Source organism: Prionailurus viverrinus, chromosome A2 (assembly GCF_022837055.1).
Source record: "Prionailurus viverrinus isolate Anna chromosome A2, UM_Priviv_1.0, whole genome shotgun sequence".
NCBI classification, from domain to species: domain Eukaryota; kingdom Metazoa; phylum Chordata; class Mammalia; order Carnivora; family Felidae; genus Prionailurus; species Prionailurus viverrinus.
The window spans coordinates 164,442,104-164,464,249 of NC_062562.1; the positions used below are offsets into that span (position 1 = coordinate 164,442,104).

At 43.9% G+C, this 22,146-nt stretch overlaps 1 protein-coding gene across 6 annotated transcripts in view; it reads left to right on the plus strand.

Annotated features, from left to right (window-relative positions):
- Nucleotides 1-22,146, plus strand: part of GALNTL5 (polypeptide N-acetylgalactosaminyltransferase like 5) — a 57,593-nt gene that overhangs the window by 23,549 nt on the left and 11,898 nt on the right. For 4 of the 6 annotated variants that reach the window (XM_047848947.1, XM_047848945.1, XM_047848944.1 and 1 more), the window contains 3 exons: nt 770-937; nt 12,379-12,628; nt 18,802-18,919. In XM_047848947.1, the coding sequence (XP_047704903.1) occupies nt 770-937; nt 12,379-12,628; nt 18,802-18,919 (536 nt within the window). The remainder of the gene's footprint in view (nt 1-769; nt 938-12,378; nt 12,629-18,801; nt 18,920-22,146) is intronic. The other 2 variants (XM_047848946.1, XM_047848948.1) reach the window with 2 other exon arrangements.

Below are 22,146 nucleotides of genomic sequence, written 5' to 3' on the forward strand. Positions count from 1 at the left end.
CTTGCTCTGTCTCAAAAATGAATAAAACATCTAAAAAATAAAAGTAAGATCAGCTTATACTTCTCTTTTTTTGAACTGTTTTCTTATATTTTGTTTTACTAGACTTATAGAATGAATTGTATGTTTCTCGCCCCGCCTTTTATCCTTTTTTCTGAATATCTATGTAAAACAGATGATTTGTGTTTGGAAAATTCCGTAAAATTGTCCTATAAGCTGTCAAGGCACTGGTATCTTTTTTGGTTTCCTCTTTCATCCAGGTATTTTTTTTAAGTTTATTTATTTATTTTGAGAGAGAGAGAGACAGAGAGAGAGAGAGAGAGAGAGAGAGAGAGAGAGAGAATATCCCAAGCAGGCTCTGCCCGATGTGGGGCTCAAACTCACGAACCATGAGATCGTGACCTGAGCCGAAATCAAGAGTCCAACACTTAACCGACTGAGCCACCCAAGTGCCCCTAATCCAGGTATTTTTTTTAAGGAGTGAATTTTAAAGTTTTGAAACATAACAGATGTTTTAAAGTGTCTTTTAATTGTTGAGTAATTCATATTGTGAAAGCTTAATTCATATAGTGGGTGGAATTTGTGGCCTGTTGTTCTGTTGAGATTTCCTTTGTGTCTTAAAGCTGGGTCAATTTTTCAAAATATCTATGTGGATTTCCAAAGAATAAATTTTACCTTTGTGGCCGTAGGTTCCACATGTGTCTAATTTTGTTTTTCTAATACTCTATATTCCGATCCATCTAACTGGGCTCAACCCGTACATTTCTGATAGACTTGTACGAAAATCTTCACCGGTGCCTATGGATTCATCTATCCGTTTCTCCTCACAACTTGGTCCGTGCTTGTTGTCTGCCCATCTACCTGTATTTGCCTGTCGCCCCCACCGGTGATGTGGGCTTGCTCCCAGGTTTGAAGCTCTGGGGTCCTGTGGTATGGGCAGGTGAGGCAGCCGCTCGGGGCCCCTCATTAATTCATTCGTGTATTCCCTCGTCCAGTCCAGGATTCGTCCAGCCCCTGCTATGTGCTACCCATGCACGTTTATTCTCGTTTTCTTCATTGTATCAACTCTCGTGAGATAAATGAGACCCGCCGAACACGGATGTGGGTTTTCACATGATGTTAATGTGTGTGCGTATGTGTAACACTGTTCTCTTCCAGAGGAGTTAGTGTTTGCGTTTACCATGAAGTGACCGTGTCCCTGGCGGAGGCCTACAGATCTGTTCCCCGGCTGTCACTCAGACTCAGCCTCTTACCCCTCTCCCCTCGCCCTACCCCGGATGCACTGGCCTTCTTACTCTCCTCAGACACCCCAGTCGTACTCCTGTCTTAGAGCCCCGGCGCATGGTATCGTCCCCCTGGGATTCTCGTCATGTTTCCGCATGTCCTGCTACGTGACTTTGTTCAGTTCTCTGTTCAAAGGCTACTCTATCAGAGGCCTTCCCAAAGCAACCCGCATAAAACAACAAACCCCTATCTCTCTCCATCATCCTTACTCTGATTCTTCTTCATGAACGTAGCACCCTGGGATTGTCGCTACCTCTCAGCTTGTCTAGGTTGGTGGTACTGCCCACAGGATGACACGAGTTGTCCGTAAACTAGGCGTGGAGACAGAGCTGCTGTGGATTCTCTGTTGCCCACCCCCCCAAGAAATGAAGGAGAAATGGCTGGGACTGGGGAGAGACCTCCATCGGGAGAATCGGAAGGCAGGGGTTTTGCAGACAAGGAGGAGAGAGCCATCGTCACCTGGCATGAATCCAAAGGGAAGGGGATTTTAGTCTGCATGGGAGCAGGGTCGGTGCGGCTCGGAGCAGCCGTGGGTAGGTAGGAAATGGCAGTGTTGTCGGGACCCAAGAATTGGGGTCGTTGGCGAGAAGGATGAGCTTCCTATCTGGAACGTCCGTGGGGGAGGCAACATCTTCTAGACAAGAAGAGTCAAGAAGGCTGTAGGAGAATTTTGTGGGGGGGGGAAATTAGCGTAGAGAAATTTACTCTGAATGAGGGACCCTTGGCAAAGGACAGAGGGTGGTCCGCAGTGGAAGGAAAGGTTTCAGGGAACAAATACAGGGCAGCCGCGGGGGTGAGAACACGGGACAGGATCTCTCACTGAATTGGCTCGGACGGTCAAGAAGCAGCCAAGAAGGCAGAGATGAGGTGTTGATTTCAACTGACATCCTCAAAGCGAAGGTTTAAAGTCTAGCATGGCGTCGAGACCTGGCATTGGTGCTGGACGTTCACAAGGAAGGAGAGACTTTGGTTGTCTGGCGTGGTGGACAGAATAACGCCGTCCCGCAAGGAGGTTGTCCTAATCCCCCCGGGGTCTGCTAGCATGGTACCTTTTGTGGCACGTGTGGTCAGAAGTAAACGCCTCGAGGGACTCTATTATTTGATGATGCTACATTATTTTTCCATTCTGCTGAATCCCATTCTGGTCATTTCCGTTTGGGGCTCTCCCCAAATATACAAGTACTCGAACGCCCGTCTCTTGGTAGATATGGGCAGCGTTTCCACAGAGCACGGATCTAGGAGTGGAACTGCTTGGTTATGGAGTATACATAGGTCCCGACTCACCAGGTAATGACAGACTAGTGATAGTCAAATAACAGGATACTTCAGTAACCGTGAATGGTCTACACTATACACGACTACATGGATGAATACCTATTGTTTTGAGGGAGCAAAAGAAGCTAAATGCAAAAGAATAAAGTTGGAAAATCAGCAAGACTAAAAGACAATGTGTATGGATGCGTAATTTGATGAAAAACTGAAGGAAAAAAGACCGGGAAGTTATTGCCATAAACACCTGGTTAAACAAAAAATTTTTTAGATGTTTATTTATTTTAGAGAGAGAGACAGGGCGTGAACAGGGGAGGAGCAGAGATCTAGGGAGACACAGAATCAGAAGCAGGCTCTGAGCTGTCAGCACAGAGCCTGATGCCGGGCTCGAACTCACAAACCACGAGATCATGACCTGAGCCAAAGTCAGACACTCAACCGACTGAGCCACCCAGGCGCCCCCACGCCTGGTTAAATCAGCGTGTAGAATCAGGTGGTAGGAGCTGGGGAACAAAATCCTAGGACGCTATGTTCTAGGTTTTGATGAAGGGGTAGTTATATTTGTGTTGGCTTTATGATACATCATTAAGTTCTACATTTATATTTTATCTCTTTTTTTTTTTTTTTTTGGTATACACGTTTCTTGCAACTAAAAGTTGTGAAATAAAAAATATGAAAATGTTAAAATTAAGGGCCTTGAGATGGGAGATTAGCCCGGGTTATGCAGGTGGGCTCACTCTGACCTTGGGAGCCCTTACGACGGGAGGACCTTGCAGGCGGTGGGCAGAGAGGGTCAGAGAGCTGTGCGGGACAGTTCTGTCCTCTGTGGTTGGCCCTGAAGATGGACGAAGGGACCTAGGAATGCAGGCAGCTTCTAGAAGCTGGAAAAGACATGATGCTCCCTTAGAGCCTCCAGGAAAGATCTTAGCTCCACCGATACCCTGATTTTAGCCCAGGAAGACCTGTGTTGACTACATGACCTACAGAACTATAGGATCATACATTTATGTTGCTGTAAGCCACTCAGTGGTAAAGAACTCCAGTGTATCTAGAAGGAGACCTCTCTCTGCAGGCGGTTGGCCTGGAATTGGAGTGCAGTAATTATCTGACTTTCTGTCAGTTCTGTTGCTTCTAGAATTGCAGGCGCTCAGGCTGATTAGGAAGTTTTACAGATGGATGCAGAGGGGTCATGTGGTTTTGGGGAGAGGGACCCTAGAGCTGAGCTCTGCAAAGGCAGAGGCTGGTTCTTGGCCACAAACAGCAAAGGGAGGCCACGTAGGACCATGCAAAGAACCCTGGGTTTCCAGCCAGAGCCTGGGTTTCGAGATCTTCACATGCTCATTGTCAGCAACGGCAGCCTGGGCAAGTCACTTCTCTGAGTCTCGGCTTCCCAACGCGTGATGTGGGGACAGTGGCATCTAACGTGGTTGTTGCCATGATTAAATGAGGTAATTCGGAACATTCCCTTCTCTAGCAGTAAGTGTTAAACAAAATGCTCAGCATACACTGACTAGTACAAATAAATTCATAAAATACAAATTTTGAATTTATATGCTCCAGAATGATAACAAAATACATACAGAAAAACTAGAAGAAATTCAGGGCCAAAGTAATAACAGTACAGAATAGCAATGGTGAAAAGGCTTTGGGAGGTTTTAGAACGCACGAGCCTCATTGCCAGTGAAAGAGGTTAAATTCCCGAAAGATCAGAGATTTTCTCCAGCCCCCAGACCTCAGGACTCAGACCCAAGAAGTCGATTTCCGCGGGGGTAGATTGCATCACAGTTCCAGGCTGTGGGAATGTAGCAAACAAACAGAAATTAGAAATTCAAGTAGGATAGTCACTTGAATTGTTTGGTACAAGAGCCAAGTGGCTATGTTTAACAGATTTACAGTGCGGATTAAGTGAACATGCTTAGATATTTTACCAGAGTTGATCATTTCACTCAAGCACAAAAAGATTCTCTGTAAATTCCCCACCCCTCGAAAACATAATTTGCATACCACATTCTTAAATATTTTTTAAAAAAAGTTATTTAAGATAAATAAAATATAATGAGCTATGTTTAAAATTGTTTTCAAGTTTATTTATTTATTTTGGGAGAGATTGAGACAGCGTGAGCAGGAGAGGGGCAGAGAGCAAGGGAGAGAGAGAGAGAGAGAGAGAGTGAGAATCCCAAGCAGGCTCCATGCTGCCATCGTGGAGCCCGATGTGGGGCTCGAACTCACGAAACTGTGAGATCGTGACCTGAGCCAAACCGGGAGTGGGACGCTTAACCAACTGAGCCCCCCAAGCGCCCTGAATGAGCTATGCTTAAATGTAAAAAATGCAGAAACTAAAGACAGGCAGGAAAGAAAAGGAAATGAAGGAGGAGGAGAAGACTTCGTGAGGCCAACACGGCATTTGTTGTTTTCTGAAAACAGAGCTGGCCGCCAGGGCCCCTGAGAAAGTGTGGATCTTCCGGCAGCGGGCAGAGAACAAGCCTCTCCTCAGGAAGATGGATTGAGCTATCAGGGGTTGTTAGTACAGCCCACACACATTCTCTGGGAGGGAGCTGGGCAAGGTCCTTATCAGGTGGATTTGACCTCACGCCCTTCACTCACTCTAGACCCTGCGGAGAAGTTGGTTTAATCTGGGAAGATACCAATCTGGGATTAGATGGGATTCAGATAGTCAAACAGGCTATCTCTGTAAGCACTAAAGAGTATTCTCCTTGCTTTAACTGAACCAACAGAAGCTGAAGATCCCCACGGAATATTCTTGTGAGCGTAGGACTCAGCCAAGAGGCACCCCATGCCCCTTCGCCCTCGTTATGGCGTGTAAATTTCCCCATAAAATGCTTTGTGATGAGTGTAAAAACCGTGAAGTTCATTGGAATGTAGGTGTCAGTAGCTGATTCCCACATGCTTCCCAGTTTAACTCAGAACGAAGAGAAGCTCGGTATGGCACATTGAGTAATTTCAAATTATTTTGCATTTGCTGTCTTTCTGGGTCATTAACATTGTCAAAGTTTAGGGGGGAGGGGCTAAATGGGTAAGCGGCACTAAGGAATCTACTCCTGAAATCATTGTTGTGCCATATACTAACTAATTTGGACGTAAATTTAAAGAAATAAATAACAAAATTAAAAAAATGTTTGAGTAAAACCATAAAAACATTGCCAAAGTTGAAAATATTTAAATCTTTCCGTGCCAAGGGTACACTGCATTTGAAAAATAGGACACCACAAGTCAGCATGGCAAGGAAGCCCTTTCCGTTGTCCCTGCCATGATGGGGCAGTTATTTGGGAGGCAATTAGTAATTTGGGAAAAATTTTCATCTTCGTCTCATACCATAACTCAAATTTAAGTTCCAGTTCTATCGTTAATTTTAGTTTTTAAAATCAAACCATTAAATCGTGATAAGAATTTAAAAAATGAAAAAAAACCCTCAACCAGTACTCATCTGTTCTACGAATAAAGTAGACATTTCGAAGCCTAAACCTGAGGGAAAGGACAGAGCTGACTCCCAAAACAGTCACACGGTTGTGGACAAAGAGTGATACAGTGACATAGCTCTAGACTAGGAGACTTAGTACCACGTTCACAGGAAAACAGTTAATATTCTCAGTACGTAAAATGTATCTACAAAGCCGTTAAAAAACGAAACAATCTATGGTTCCAAAACCTGAATGGACAAAGAATATAAGCATTTCGTTTACAGATCGCCAATCACCTGAAAAGAGCTGAACCTCACTAGCTATAATTTTAACAAGATTTTTTATTGTTTTAATTGAGATATAATCGACATATGACATCGAATCCATGTTAGGCATATCACGTAACGATTCGATACACGTATATATTGTGAAATGGTCACCACCTGGTCTAGTTAACGTCCATTACCTCGCGGAGTTATAATTTTTTTTTCAACGTTTTTATTTATTTTTGGGACAGAGAGAGACAGAGCATGAACGGGGGAGGGGCAGAGAGAGAGGGAGACACAGAATCGGAAACAGGCTCCAGGCTCTGAGCCATCAGCCCAGAGCCTGACGCGGGGCTCGAACTCACGGACCGCGAGATTGTGACCTGGCTGAAGTCGGACGCCTAACCGACTGCACCACCCAGGCGCCCTAATTTTTTTTCTTGTGATGCAAGAACCTTTAAGATTTACTCTCTCAGCGGTTTTCAAATACCAACACAGCGTTGTTAACGATAGTCACCATGCTGTTCCTTACGTCCCGGGGACTTATTTATCTTATAACTGGAAATTTGTACGTGTTGACCACCTTCACCTATATCACTCACCCCCTACCTCTGGCAACTACCCATCTGTTCTCTGACTCTAAGAGTTCAGGGTCTTAGGGGGTTCAGGGTCTTCCTGACACATAAGGAAGATCATATGGTATTCGTCTTTCTCTGACTTAGTTCACTGAGCATAATGCCCTCGATGTCCATCCACATCACCCATGGCGGGATTTTCTTCTTTTTTTATAGCTGGCATGAAAATAATACCCCATCATGTACATACTGTAACTTCTTCATCCTTTCGTCCGCCGATGGACACCTTAGCTTGTTTCTATGTCTTGGCCATCGTAAATATGCTCCAATGAACACGGGGGTGCGGATATCTCTTCAAGATAGTGATTTCATTTTCTTGTGATGCATGCCCAGAAGTGGGATTGCTGGATCACGTGGTAGTTCTGTCTGTAATTTTTTGAGGAGCCTCCGCACTATCTTCTGCGGTGGCCGCACCCATTTACATCCGCACGAACAGGGCACAGGGATTCCCTCTTCTCCGTATCCTCACCAACACTACTTGTTTCCTCCCTTTTTTAATAACGGTCATTCTAACCGGGGTGAAGCGGCAGCTCGTTGTGGGTTGGACTTGCGTTTCCCTGATGATGAGCGATGTTGAACGCCTTCTCACGTACCGGTTGGCCATTTGTAGGTCTTCTTTGGCAGACGTCATTTTTTTCAATGTTGTGAGATTTGCATAACGTGATATTAACCATGTTGAAGTGAACAGTTCAACAGCACTTAGTACATTCATAGTGATCTGTGAGCACACTCTCTGTCCTGTCCCAAAACATTTGCGTCACCCCCGAAAGAAAACCCCATTCAGCAGGTTCTCCCCACGTTTCCTTCTCTCGGCCCCTGGTAGATTAGTAATCTGATTTCTGTCTTTAGATTTACTTATTCTGGATACTTCATGTAAATAGAGTCATACCTTTTGTGTCTGGCTTTTTCATCGAACAATGTTTTGGGGATTCTACAGGTAGCGTGTATCTGCCCTTCATTCTTTTTTATGGCCGAATCATATTCCGTCGGATAAATATACCTTAGTTTGGTTCTCCATTTATCTGTGGCTGGACATTTGGGCTGTTTATACCTTTTCACTGTTGTAAGGAGTACCTCTAGGAACACGGTCATACGTGTACTTGAATTCTTTTGAGTGTGTACTTAGTGGAATTACTGGGTCGCACAGGAAGTCTACTTTTTGAAGAAGCTCTAAATGTTTCTACAGCAGCCGTACCATTTACATTCCTACCAGCCAGGGAGAAGAGTTGCCATTTTTCCACATCCTTGCCAACACTTGTTATTTTCTGTCTTAAAAAAAAAAAATTCTAGGGACGCCTGGGTGGCTCAGAGGGTAGAGCCTCTGACTTCAGCTCAGGTCATGATCTCGTGGTCTGTGGGTTCGAGCCCCGCGTCAGGCTCTGTGCTGACAGCTCGGGGCCTGGAGCCCATTTCAGATTCTGTGTCTCCCTCTCTCTCTGCCCGTCCCCCGCTCATGCTCTGTCTCTCTCTGTCTCTCAAAAATAAATAAAAGATGGGGCGCCTGGGTGGCGCAGTCGGTTAAGCGTCCGACTTCAACCAGGTCACGATCTCGCGGTCTGTGAGTTCGAGCCCCGCGTCAGGCTCTGGGCTGATGGCTCAGAGCCTGGAGCCTGTTTCCGATTCTGTGTCTCCCTCTCTCTCTGCCCCTCCCCCGTTCATGCTCTGTCTCTCTCTGTCCCAAAAATAAATAAACGTTGAAAAAAAAATTATAAATAAATAAATAAATAAATAAATAAATAAATAAATAAAAGTTTAAAAAAGATTTGAAAAAAATTCTAGGGGCGCCTGGATGGCTCAGTTGGTTAAGCGTCTGACTTCAGCTCAGGTCATGATCTCATAGTCCGTGGGTTCGAGCCCTGCGTCAGGCTCTTTGTTGACAGCTCAGAGCCTGGAGCCCACTTCAGATTCTGTGTCTCCCTCTCTCTCTGCCCCTCCCCCGCTCATGCTAGGTCTCTGTCTCTGTCTCTCAAAAATAAATAAACGTTAAAAATTTTTTTTAAAAAATTCCAGCCATCCTAGTAGAGATGAATTGGTATCTCACTATGGTTTTAATTTGCATTTCCTTAACGACTAATGATGTTGAGAATCTTTTCATGTGCTTGTTGGCCATTTGTAGATGGCCTCTTGAGAACTGGATGTTAATTTTTCACCTGTCAAATTAGCAGACATGCTTTGAAAATGTTAATGTTGGGTAATATTATAGAAGCTATTTGAAGTGAAAAATGCAAAGTGTTGAACACTGTGTGTACTTCCAATAGTATGAAAAAATTAGATGTGTTCAAAATGGGACTCTTTATAAGTTTATTTATTTATTTTGAGAGAAACAGAGACAGCGTGAGTGGAGGAGGGGCAGAGAGAGAGAGAGAGATTGGGAGAGAGAGAATCCCAAGCAGGCTCCACACTGTCAGCACGGAGCCTATCATGGGGCTTGAACTCACAAAACGGTGAAATCATGAGCTGAGCTGAAACCAAGAGTCAGACACTTAACCAACTGAGCCACCCAGGCACCCCAAAATGGGACTCTTAAAAAAAAAAATGTTTATTTATATATTTTGAGAAAGAGAGAATGTAAGTGAGGGAGAGGGGCAGAGATAAGGAGTGAGATTTTTTTTGTTTATGTTTATTCAGTTTTGAGAGAGAGACAGAGCATGAGCAGGGAAGGGGCAGAGAGAGAGGGAGACACAGAATCTGAAATGGGCTCCAGGCTCTGAGCTATCAGCACAGAGCCTGACGTGGGGCTTGAACCCATGAACCATGAGATCATGACCTGAGCCAAAGTTGGATGCTCAACTGACTGAGCCACCCAGGCCCCCCAAGAAGGAGACAGAATCTTAAGCAGGCTCCATGTTCAGCAAGGGACCCAACACAGGGTTCGATCCCACAACCACGAGATCATGACCTGAGCCAAAATCAGGAGTTGCATGCTTAACCAACTGAGCCACCCAGGCGCCCCTGGATATCTCACATTTTGTTTATCCGTTCACCCATTGTTGGACATTTGAGTTATGACTTTTTTTAAAGTTCTTTCTTTCTTTCTTTTTTTCTTTCTTTCTTTTTTTCTTTCTTTCTTTCTTTCTTTCTTTCTTTCTTTCTTTCTTTCTTCTTTCCTTCAAGAGCACGAGAGAGAGAGGGAGAGAGAGAATCCTAAGCAGGCTCCGTGCTGTCAGTGCAGAGCCCAACTCAGGCTTCAAACCCACAAACCATGAGATCATGACCTTAACAGAGATCAAGAGTTGGACACTTAACCAAATGAGCCACCCAAGTGCCCCTAAGTTATGACTTTTTTACTCTTAGGAAGAATGCTGCTATGAACATTCATGCGCAAGACTTTGTATAAACCTGTTTCTTTTCTCTTGGGTATGTGTGTACCTAGATGTAGAATTGTTGGGCTGTATAGCAAGTGTATGTGTAACTTTTGAGGAACGACCAGGTAAGTTTTGAAAGAGATTGCAACATTTTACATTGCTATCAGCGAAGGACAGGGTTCTAATTCCTCCACAATCTCATCCACACTTGTTATCCTCTGCCTTTCTGATTTTAGCTATCCTAGTGGATGCGAAGTATTCTCTCACTGTGATTTTAGTTAGCATTTTCCTAATGGTTAATGATGTTGAGTCCCTTTTCGTACGTTTATCAGCCATCTGTCCATCTTCTTTGGAGAAATGTCTATTCGAATCCTTTTTTTTTTTTTAAGACTTTTATTTTATTTTTGAGGTGGGAAGGGGCAGAGAGAGAGGGAGAGGGAGAATCCCAAGCAGGCTTCATGCCCAGCGAGGAGCCTGATGCAGGACTCAATCCCACTACCATTAGATCATGACCTGAGCTTAAATCAAGAGTCGGATGCTTAACCGACAGAGCCACCCAGGCGCCCGTATTCAAATCCTTTGCCCATGTTTTAATTAAGTTGTCATTTTGTTATTGACTTGGAAGGGTTCTTCATATATTCTGGATGCAAGTCCTTTATCAGATATGTGATTTTCAAACAATTTCTCCCATTCTGTGGACTTTTTTCAACTTTTTTATGGTGTCTGTTTAAGCACAAAGGGTTTGATTTTGATGAAGTCTTACTTATTTTTTGTTTTGTCACTTCTATTTTTGGTGTCACATCTAAGAAACCATCTAACCTGAGGTCAGAAATGTATGCCTATATTTTCTTCTAGAAGTTTTATAGTTTCAGCTCTGACCTTTTTAGGTCTGTGATTGATTTGACTTAATTTTTGTGTTTTCTAGGAGGTAGGGGGTCCAACTTCATTCTTTGTCACTTGGGTGTCCAGTTGGGTCAGGGCTGTTTATTGAAGAAACTATTTTTCCCCCATTGAATTGTCTAGGCACCCTTGTCAAAAATCAGTTGACCACAGATATTTGGTTTATGTCTATGACCTCAATTCTATCCTTTGGTCTTTATGTCTTTCCTTCCGACAGTATCATATTGTTTTATTATTATAGCTTTGTAGTAAGTTTTGAAACCCAGAAGTCCTTCAGCTTTGTTCTTTTTTCAAGACTGTTTTAGCTAATTTGGATCCTTGCCTTTCTCCACGAATTTTGGGATCAGTTTCTGCAAAAAGAACCAGGTATGATTTTGATAAGGATTGTATGAATCTATAGATCAATTTGGAGATTATTACCATATGAACAATATTAACTCTTCTCATCAAACATGGGCTATTTCTCATAACTTCCTATGATTTTATGTTGGCTGCAAGAAAAAGTCTGAATTCTGCACCTGAATTTTGAGGTCCCTTCCAATCTGAGCCCATCTAATGTACTTTAGCAACATGTTTTCTTTACTTTGGCCATGGCAATTTTCCCCATGTTCTCTAAGCAGACACTCATTAAAGCTTGAACTCAAGAACAAAAATGGTTATTCATTGGGACCCCTGGGTCGCTCAGTGGGTTGAGTGTCTGACTTCAGCTCAGGTCATGATCTCGTGGTCCATGGGTTTGAGCCCCACGTTGGGCTCTGTGCTGACAGCTTGAGAAAAACCTTTTTTATAAGTTTCATTTATATTGAGAGAGAGACTGTGTGTGTGTGTGTGAGCAGAGGAGGGGCAGAGAGAGTGGGAAGGAGGGAGGGGGGAGAGAGAGAGAGAGAGAGAGAGAGAGAGAGAGAGAATCCCAAGCAGGTTCCAAGCTGTCAGCGCAGAGCCTGATGCGGGGCTTGAACTCATAAACTGTGAGATCATGACCTGAGCCGAAACCAAGAGCCGTTCACTTGACCAACTGAGCCACCCAGGCACCCCCCACCTGCTTCTTTAGAATCTTCAAATGACTCTCTAACCCACAGTTCACCAACTTCTTCTGAACTTCTATGACACATCATGGCCCACACTTTTGCACAAAATAAAGTATGAGTTTCTAGTCCCAACCCACCACCAGTGAAACGGAATGCACCATAAAAGCCAAACACATAGTAAATGCTCAACAGGTACTCCTTGCATTGAACTTCGATCTGGGTCGTCGGATGTTTCGTCCATATGCACTAACATTAGCCTATTCTTGCCTCCCCAGGGGACGTTCTGGTGTTCCTGGATAGCCACTGCGAGGTGAATAAAGTGTGGCTGGAGCCTCTGCTGCATGCCATTGCCAAGGACCCCAAAATGGTGGTGTGTCCTCTGATAGATGTCATTGATTCTGTGACCCTAGAATACTGGCCCTCTCCTGTTGTAAGGGGTGCTTTCAACTGGCACCTACAATTTAAATGGGATAATGTCTTCTCTTATGAGATGGATGGACCAGAAGGACCCACTCTACCCATTCGGTGAGATTTCTTCAGGTGACGGGGAAATATATATGTATTGAGACCTGGTTGGGGGGGAGGGTGGCGGGAGAAGCTTTCAGAGATTATTTTTTCCATCTCTTGGGCTTAATGAAGAGAAATATTTTGTCATTTATGTTGTCTCTAAAAATCTATAATAATAGAATTTGGTAGATTTTCAGTTTCTCTGATTGGAAATGAGCAACTCACCCTGGTTAGGAACACTGCCATGGGGGCGCCTCGCTGGCTCGGTCAGTAGAGCATGTGACTCTTGATCACAGGTGGTGAGCTTGAGCCCCACGTTGGGCGTGGAGCCTACTTAAAAGGAAGGAAGGAAGGAAGGAAGGAAGGAAGGAAAGAAAAGAAAAAAAGAAAGAAAGAAAGAAAAGAAAGAAAGAAAGAAAGAAAGAAAGAAAGAAAAAGAAAGAAAGAGAGAGAGAAAGAAAGAGAGAGAGAGAAAGAAAACACCGCCATGGATAGTGTCCCTCTGGTTTCAGGTGTCCGTCTTTAGAAGGTGGCCATGGTTCTCAGGAGCAAGTTGTATGTGGTCAATGAACCAAATGCTAGTGCTGTGGATAGCTCAGCAAAAGTTGATGTCTTTGCTAAATTCATATATAAAATATTTATCTCAGTGCTTTCGTCAGTAATTTTATACAGATGAATATGATTTTCCTTGATTATTGGTCTGGGAAAATGTATTTCTACATGTGAGAACAATTTGATGTTGGGACTTTTTTTTTTTTTTTTTTTTTCTCAACGTTTATTTATTTTTGGGACAGAGAGAGACAGAGCATGAATGGGGGAGGGGCAGAGAGAGAGGGAAACACAGAATCGGAAACAGGCTCCAGGCTCTGAGCCATCAGCCCAGAGCCTGACGCGGGGCTCGAACTCCCGGACCGCGAGATCGTGACCTGGCTGAAGTCGGACGCTTAACCGACTGCGCCACCCAGGCGCCCCTGATGTTGGGACTTTTAACTGCATCTATGAGGCTATTGCTGGAGACTTCCTCCAGGTCACTCCCCACATTTCCCGAAAACTCTGACGCCAAGGCTCCTTCTCTTCTTTTACTACTAGCCTCTCTGTTTCACAAACCACATGAGTCAATTTTCTAACACTATAGCTTAGCAAGTCCTTGATCTTTGTCTCTAATTTAACTAGAGCTGTTGACCTTATGCAAGTTGCTTAACCTCTTTGCACCTTATTTCCTTATGTGTAAAGTCTGGATAATGATAATATGTTACAGGGTTGTTGGAGAATTAAATGACTCAGTGTATATCAAAGCTTAGAGCAGTATCTGTCCATCATAATAAGTACTACATATATATTAGCTATTTCATACCTGTTAGCTACTATTATTCCTACAGCCATATCCTGTACCTTTCTCTTCTAAATTACCGGATATCGTCTCTTTGGCCACAGCCTGGGGTGTTCCTAACTTTTTCCTGCTCTGCTCCGCCCACACCTCCCCCTGGACATCATCAGGATCCCCAGTTCTTTGATTTCTGCTTTTACTGTTCACGGTTTCTTTCTTCTTCTGTGGCCTAGACTTTCTGATCTATAAATTCACGGTTCTTCTTGCCAATACCTTCGACTGCCACATCCCTCTCCCCTTCTGCCACAGTAGCCCTGCGAATCTCCAACTCTGGACCAAGTCCGCCATCTGTTTTTTGTTCCTTTAAGAGACGTGAACTTAACGCTTCTACACGTTGATAGTTTCAGTCTCGTGCTTCTCCACAATCCCTTTACTCACTCACTGCTCCAAGTGGGTTTTCCAAACCTTATCACTTCCCTTGATCCCAGTACCTATCCTCACCCTGAGCCCCTGCCTTTGGTGACGCAATTCGAGGATGAGATAAGGACTAAGAGTCGGGAGGAATAACTGGGGAATTATTTAGTACCTTACTCTGGAACCATAATGGAATGCTACATAGCCATAAGCATGACCACACCTGCAGTCTCCCACTGCCTACTCTAATCCAGTGATTAACCCGCTCCAGGTGCCCCATCCATTGTGACGACTCGCAACCACATCTGTCCATCTCTCTGCTTGTCCCCATGGTCCAGGCCCTCACTGTAAGGAACAGTCTGGCCTGCAGGCTGTCCTCCCTCAGGCCGATCTCTCTCTGGCTACATTCATGGTTCTTAAAACTCCACTTTGCCCATGTCACCCAATGTCTTTCCATTGCTTTTAGGATAATCCCTTCATGCGCCTTCCACTGTGTATAACTCCGATCTTTGCTCTGCTCCAGCCATCACTTGTTAGCTGTTCAGGGCTGCTGCGTACAGCTGTATAGGCTGTGTACTGCTCATCTCCAGAAGGTACTGTTCATAAAGACTAGAGGTGATTGGCATCCATGGAGTTGTGCAGTAAGGTAGCCTCTGCTGGGTCTGTTACTTCTCTCAGTTTCAGTACCTTCACCTGTGAAATGGTGATGATAATAAAAGAAACGCCTCTCTGCTTTAGTGAGGAGATTAAGTGAGACACCACTTGGAAAGAACATAGCTCAAGGCCTGACACAGGGGAAGTGATCAGTATACATACTTGGTGTTGTTACTGTTAGAGACTTCAAAATGAAAAGGGACAAAGACACATTTTATTTAAATAAAATGTAACGTGGGGCGCCTGGGTGGCCCAAGTCGGTTGAGCATCCAACTCTCGGTTTCGGCTCAGGTCATGATCTCGCGGTTCGTGAGTTCGAGCCCCGCGTCAGGCTCTGTGCTGACAGCGTGGAGCCTGCTTGGGATTCTCTCTCTGCCCCTCTGCCTGCTCACTCTCTCTCTTTCTCTCTCAAAATAAATAAACTCAAAAAAATTTTGAAATTAAATAAATAAATAAAAGGTCATGCGTAGACATCTTAATTTACTAAAAAAAAAAAAAAACCATCGATCTTTGGAGTTCATCTCAAAATGAACTTATTTAATTTAAAACGAAGTATTCCATTTACAAAAAAAGATCTACATAATTTTATAATGTTTCCATATTTCACACATCAGGCATGCTTTAGGCTCTAAAAATTTTACTAGGGAAATTATATTCCTGATAGTCGCTGAGTAGTAACGTTTTTTGAATTCTAATACACTGTTAGTATACACATAATCACATGTGCTTTTTGAAAACAATCTGACAATATACATTAAAAATCTTATGTTATTCTTTAACGCAACACTCCCACTTCTTGAAATGTTTCCCTAAGGAGTTAAGGAGAAGTAAATCAGAGACACACATTGTATCAACATTCATATCAGTTAGAAAATAAAAACAACATAAACGTTCAATATTAAAATGGTTAAAAACTATATTCATACTCTGTAGAATATTATACAAAGGTTTTGAAAGCTAATTAATGTAAAAGGAAAATTCTCACAATAGGCTAAATAAAAACTCAGGCCATAAAAAACAGTATGATACTAATTATTTATAGAATGTATATTGTACATACTAACTTTTGACTCCCCCAAAACTTAACTACTAAGAGCCTACTGTTGACTGAAGTGTTACTGATAATATAAACAGTTGATTAACATGTTTTAAATGCCACATGTATCACATACTGTATTCTTACAATAAGCTAGAGCCAAAAAAAAAATGTTAATATCAGAAGGAAGAGAAAATACACTTACAGTACTGTGCTGTGTTTATCTAAAAATCCACATGTAAGTGGACCCACACAGTTCAAACTCATGTGATTCAACGCTCGACTGTTATATCATAAGGATAATGTATGATAACGTAAGAAAAAGTCGGTAGTTTTAAAGGGTTAAAAGGAAAAATGAATTTTAGGTATTATCCATGGCATTAATTAGCACTCACATCTGAAGATACATTTCTTCACATTTGCAACAGCTCAAAAAAAAAAATGTAGATGCAGGGAATTTTGGCAAACTTAGAGCACGCAAGGAGAATTGTGGCGTTGAGCTCACACCAGTGGTTCCCCCCGCAGCTTCCCCAGGGAGGGGACGTGCGGGGGTGGGGGGAGGTCACCGCTACCAAGGGACGTGCCCCCTGTACTCCACCCGGGGCCTCTTGAAGGACGCATCACGACGTTTTATCCTTTCTCCCGGTGTCTCAGAGACGTGCCCGAGTTAGCACCACGACTCAACATTTCTCCGGTAAGACACACGCATGTGCGCGCGCACACACACACACACACACACGCACACACTTCCCAGCGGTTTTGAGATTTTTTTTTTTTTTTTTAGAACAAAAGCTTTCCCTTTTGAGAGGGTGTAATTTGGGTTCTCTGAGCTGCAAGTATTTTTTAACCCTATTTTCAACAGACCCTACGGCCTAACTTTAAAGACCGGTTTGTGAACCTCCTTCAGTTATCAGTTTAACAACTCTTTGCTGCCAGACACTGTGGTCACAACAGAAAACGTGGCCTTTGCCCTCGAGGGTGTAGAGTCCAGTGCGAAGGAAGTCGGTAGAGATGTAATTTCAATGCAACGCTGTGGCAGCGGGGCCCCCTGGCTTGGCCAGGATCACGGCGTCCCAGGGCGCAGACGGGGCAGGTCGCATCTGGCCCACCCGATGAGACCGCTCCTCTCGAGGCCCACCGTCACCTCTCCCAATTACAAAAAACAATCTTCCTTTATCGGCCGCCTCTCCTTTCCTCGGCTCTCGTTTGCATTAAAGCCTCTTAGAAAAAGCTGGCTGTGTCACGATCTCCAACTCTGAACTCTGGTGTCTCAGACTCGCTTGAATCTGGCTCTGCGCCCCCACCCGCTAGAACGCGCTAGTGGTCTTCCCGTGTCGGTGCCGCGCTGGTTCTCAGTCCTCACCTCGGGGCCCATCGGCAGACGGTTTTCTGGTCTTCCTCCTACACCGGTGTCTCCTCTTTCCCACTCTTCCCTCCGACCTCTTGCTGTCACGGTGCCCGGGGACAGTTCTTCGTGGTCTCCTCCACCCCCCCCCCCACCCCCTCGCTGCCAGAGTGCTGTGTATCTGCCATATCTTGAGGACTCCCAAAGTTATGTCTCCGGCCCCGGCCACTCTCAGAGTGCCAGACGCTTCCATGCACCTGCCTACTGGCGTCTCCACTAGAGTGAATGGAGAGCTCACTCATGTCCCCAGCTGAATCTTCCCCCCAAAACCTGCCCACTCGGTATCTCAGCGCAGATGTGACGTCCCTGGGCCAACACGCTGGGGTGAGCCTTCACCCTTCTCTTCCTCCTTCACCCCACCCCCCACCCTTGTAAGCAAACCTGCTGTCTCCCGTCCTCAAAATACATCAGACACTGGGCCACGTCCGGCTACCTTATCCACGGTTCCATCGTCTTTCTCTGACACCACTGCAGCGACTAGTGTCCCTCCCTCCACCCTGGCCCCCCGCACGAGCTGGGATCTGGCCCGTTGATGCACTAACTTCTCCCTAACACATCACAGGTGCTTCATGTGTACTTTTTCAAACATGAATGAATAAATGAACTTGAAATTTTTTTCATACTACTCAGTTCGGTGTTATTGGGCCTTGCTGTCGTGGGACAACAAAACAAAACAAAACAAAACAAAACAAAACAAAAAAGATGCTTTGTAACTTCATGGTTTTCCCAGAAGTAAATAGTATATTCACTTAACGCGCTTAGAAAGGGAGATCTGTAAGCTCTGCTCCCCAAGTCAAGTAGTTATCTCCAGGGGAAACTCACATTCTAAAGATGATGTTCCCTTTTAAGAACAAGATGACATTTGGGGCGCCTGAGTGGCTCAGTCAGTTTAAGCATTCGACTTTGGCTCGGGTCGTGATCTCACAGGTCGTGAGTTCAAGCCCCATGTCAGGCTCTGTGCTGACAGCTCGGAGCCCGGAGCCTGCTTCGGATTCTGTGTCTCCCTCTCTCTCTCCCCCTCCCCTGCTCATGCCCTCTCTCTCTCTCTCAAAACTAAATAAACTTAAAAAAAAAAAAAAGAGGGAAAAAGACAACATTTAGAATATATAGCTGACACAATTTGGTGACAGCTAAGTGGAAAGTTACTGCCTACTTTTAGGTAGTTATGGCTTCAATTTACTAATTTCGCATTCAATGTAATGTATATCCATCAAGTTAAATACACATTAAGTTAACGATTTTGGTATTAATATCGTCGTTTTCTAGTTTTCATGTTATTGCTAACATTCACCGTAATTTTGGCAAAAATCCATAATGGCTGAACCTGTGATTTAATATTTATGTATCCTTTTTAGGTCACCTGCAATGGCTGGGGGAATTTTTGCTATAAATAGGCATTACTTTCGTGAGATCGGACAGTATGACAAGGGCATGAACCTCTGGGGAGCAGAAAATTTGGAGCTTTCGTTAAGGGTAATTCAGACTCTGCTTTCTAAATAGTTCGCTTTGTACAGAAGAGAGTGAACGCTGACGTCAAGTCCAGAGGCGTGCCGTGGTATTTATGCCCCGTTTTCCCGCCTGAACATCCTGTACCGTTCCCGCATCACATGAAATAAAGGATCTAGGGGGCTCCTTGCAAAATTTGACAACAGTAAAATATCAGCTTATATTACTGTATGCTGTTTTATTTCTAACGTATGAGGTGTTGACCTAATGCAATATTTTTATTTATTTGTGAAAACTCTTTTTTGTTACACCGATTTTCTTGGCGGTCGTGGCGCGGTAGAAATAACAGAATTAGACGGTGGAGGACTTGGGTGCCACTAACTCTGTGGGCTATCTTAGGCCTCGGTTTCTCTATCTGCAAGTTGAGAGGACTTGGTAGGGGATGTCTGGGTTGGTCTTTCACCTCTTGAATCCCGGGATACCTGCTATAGCATGGTGGACCTTGAAAACAGCATGGTGAGTGAAAGAAGTCAGACACAAAAGGCCACACATTTATATGACTAAGTCCGGTCCTAGGAAAGGTGCAGCCTAAGCAAATCCATAGAAACAGAAGGTAGGTGAGTGAGTGCTGATAGGTCCCAGGGCTCTTTGGGAGGTGGTGAGAATGTTCCAGAATGAGAGAGTGGTGATCATCGGGCAACCTTGTGAAAATAGTCATTGTATACTGTAAAAGGGTGAATTTCTTGTGGAATGTGAATTACATCTCAAATGTAAACGTAGATTTGGCTTGTAAATATTCCCGTGATATTAGATCAGTGGACGTTAGACGTCAGAATGGGTCCCAGCTCTGTAGGATCCTTGGTCAGCCATTAATTTTTCAAATTTCCCATTTCCTCACCCAGTAAATAGGAATAAATGTAAATGCCATTCTCAGGATTTTGTGAATATTTGGTTTTTTTTTAATTAAAGTTAATTTTTAAAAATTAAAAATAAATATATTTTTGAGAGAGAGCGCGCGCATGCGTGAGAGAGGGAGACACGGAATCTGAGGCAGGCTCCAGGCTCTGAGCTGTCAGCACAGAACCCAGCACGGGGCCTGAACTCACAAACTGTGAGATCGAAGGAGGTTGCTTAACCGACTGAGACACCCAGGCGCCCGTTTGCTTGTTTTGTTTTAATCCCAGTATAGTTAACACACAGCGTTATGTTAGTTTCAGGTGTACAATATAGTGATTCACCAAGTCCATGCTTCACCCTGTGCTCATCACAACAGGTGCACTCCTTGAACCCCGTCACCTGTTCAGCCCACCCCTTGGCCCACCTCCCCTCTGATGACCAGAAATTTGTTCACTAGAGTTAAGAGTCTGTTTCTTGGTTTGTCTCTCTCTCTCTCTCTCTCTCTTTTTTTTTTTCCTTTGCTCATTTGGTTTCTTAAATTCCAATTTTGTGAAGATTTAATGAAATAATTGGGGTAGAGAATAAAGTACAAGGTAAATATTCCTGGAGAGAGAGTCTGAAGAAAACACTAAGGTACTGTTCGGGTATTTATTGTGTGTTTATCATAGGTAAGTTTTGGCTTTTGACTAAATTCTAATAGATTTTTATAACGGCCACTTTGAACTGTGCATGAAAATCTGGGCTGTGCGCTCACCTTATCACCCTTAATTTTTTCTCACTTTTCTCTGCCTTGTTTGTCTCTTCCCAACAGAGACAACCTGGTGTAGAGGAAACAGCTTAATCAACGACTAAATTCAAATTCTGGTTGAGCTTTAGTTTCCTTGCGGGTAAAATGAAAAAAAAAAAAAAAAGAAAAAGAAAAAGATCTTTATTACAAAGCTGTAAAGACAGATAATTTATGGGAGCTACTTAATAAGTGACAGCTATAATTATTCTTTAAATGTTGCCATCTGTTCTTTACATTCTGAAATCATCTGCAGAGATCATACTTGGAACTGCATATATTTTCTTAGGATGCATTAAAATGTTTACTGTAATTGCTTTTTTGTGTTTTCTTTTTCTGACTTTTTCTCTCCCACTTCCTTCTTTTGGCTTTGTTCACTGGCTTAGTGTTCTTTTAAGCACAGACTTCTTTCGTAATGCTTCAGACACTTTATTGTGACTATAAACATATCTAGAGCAATACATAACATACTTTGGCAGTATGTTGTGAGCTGATTATTTTTTATTGCTTCTCCCCCGCAACCCCCCGCCCCAGCCCCAATCACATGTTCCCTTTTGATGCAGGCATTATTTTAGAATATCCAGGCCTTTAGTGCTTTTCATTGTTTGGTTGATTATTCCCTGTTTTATTACATCACTCTTTGTGAATATGGTATATGGGGTTTCCCCCTTTCAGGACCTAATATCTTAATGAGCACATTGTTTGTCTCAGAATACAATCAATTCTGTGAATGATACGTACATATTTGAAGAGGGGGTGTCTTCCTTTTTCTGGCTCTCTCTTCCCTCCAGATAGCCAATAGCAGCTAACTTATTATTCAAAGGTACTAATTATCCTTGCTTCAGTATTGTCGACTGCTCCGTTCCTAATGGCCCCTTCATATTTTTTTTTAAGTATGTGTGAGTCTCTCTTTTCACAAACACGTAAGCTAATAAATAGCTAGAGAGCTCTCTTGACATCAGCAGCGGTCTCTAACCGAGATAAGGGGCCCTGTCTTTCCTGATACGAGACCATTGACACCTGTACGTTCGTCTCCATTCCTCACTCTTCTTTCCAATAAGTCAGCATCCTGGCGGCCCTCAGCACTCGGGGACATCCCTCGGGGAACTGTCACCCATTTAATATTGATGTTCCTAGTGGACGGCTTTGTTCTTCTATGTACTGGAGGTGGCTGCAACATTTGGCACTATAGAACAGTGTTCTGGTTCCTCCTCCATAGCTCTGTTGCTCTCAGTTTCCTCTGCAGGAATTTCTTCTGTGCATCTCTGAAGCGTGGGTATTCCCAGGACTGTTATCTTATCAGCTGTCCCTTCTCCCTCCATGTGCTCCTCTGGGCTCACTTAATATAGTGCAGTATTTCCTTATCTGGTGGGAAAGAACCTCAATTCTGAACTGATAGCCTCCCACAGGCAGCGCACCTGCTCCCGGGGAGACCTGTGGGCTTCCCATGATCCAGAGACTAAAGAGACAGCACCTGGCAGGACAGGTCACCAGGACTGGGTGTAGCACCTCCGTGCTGACCGGCCAGGGGCTGTGGCATACCTGCATCTACTCCCGAGGCCGTAGCTAACGC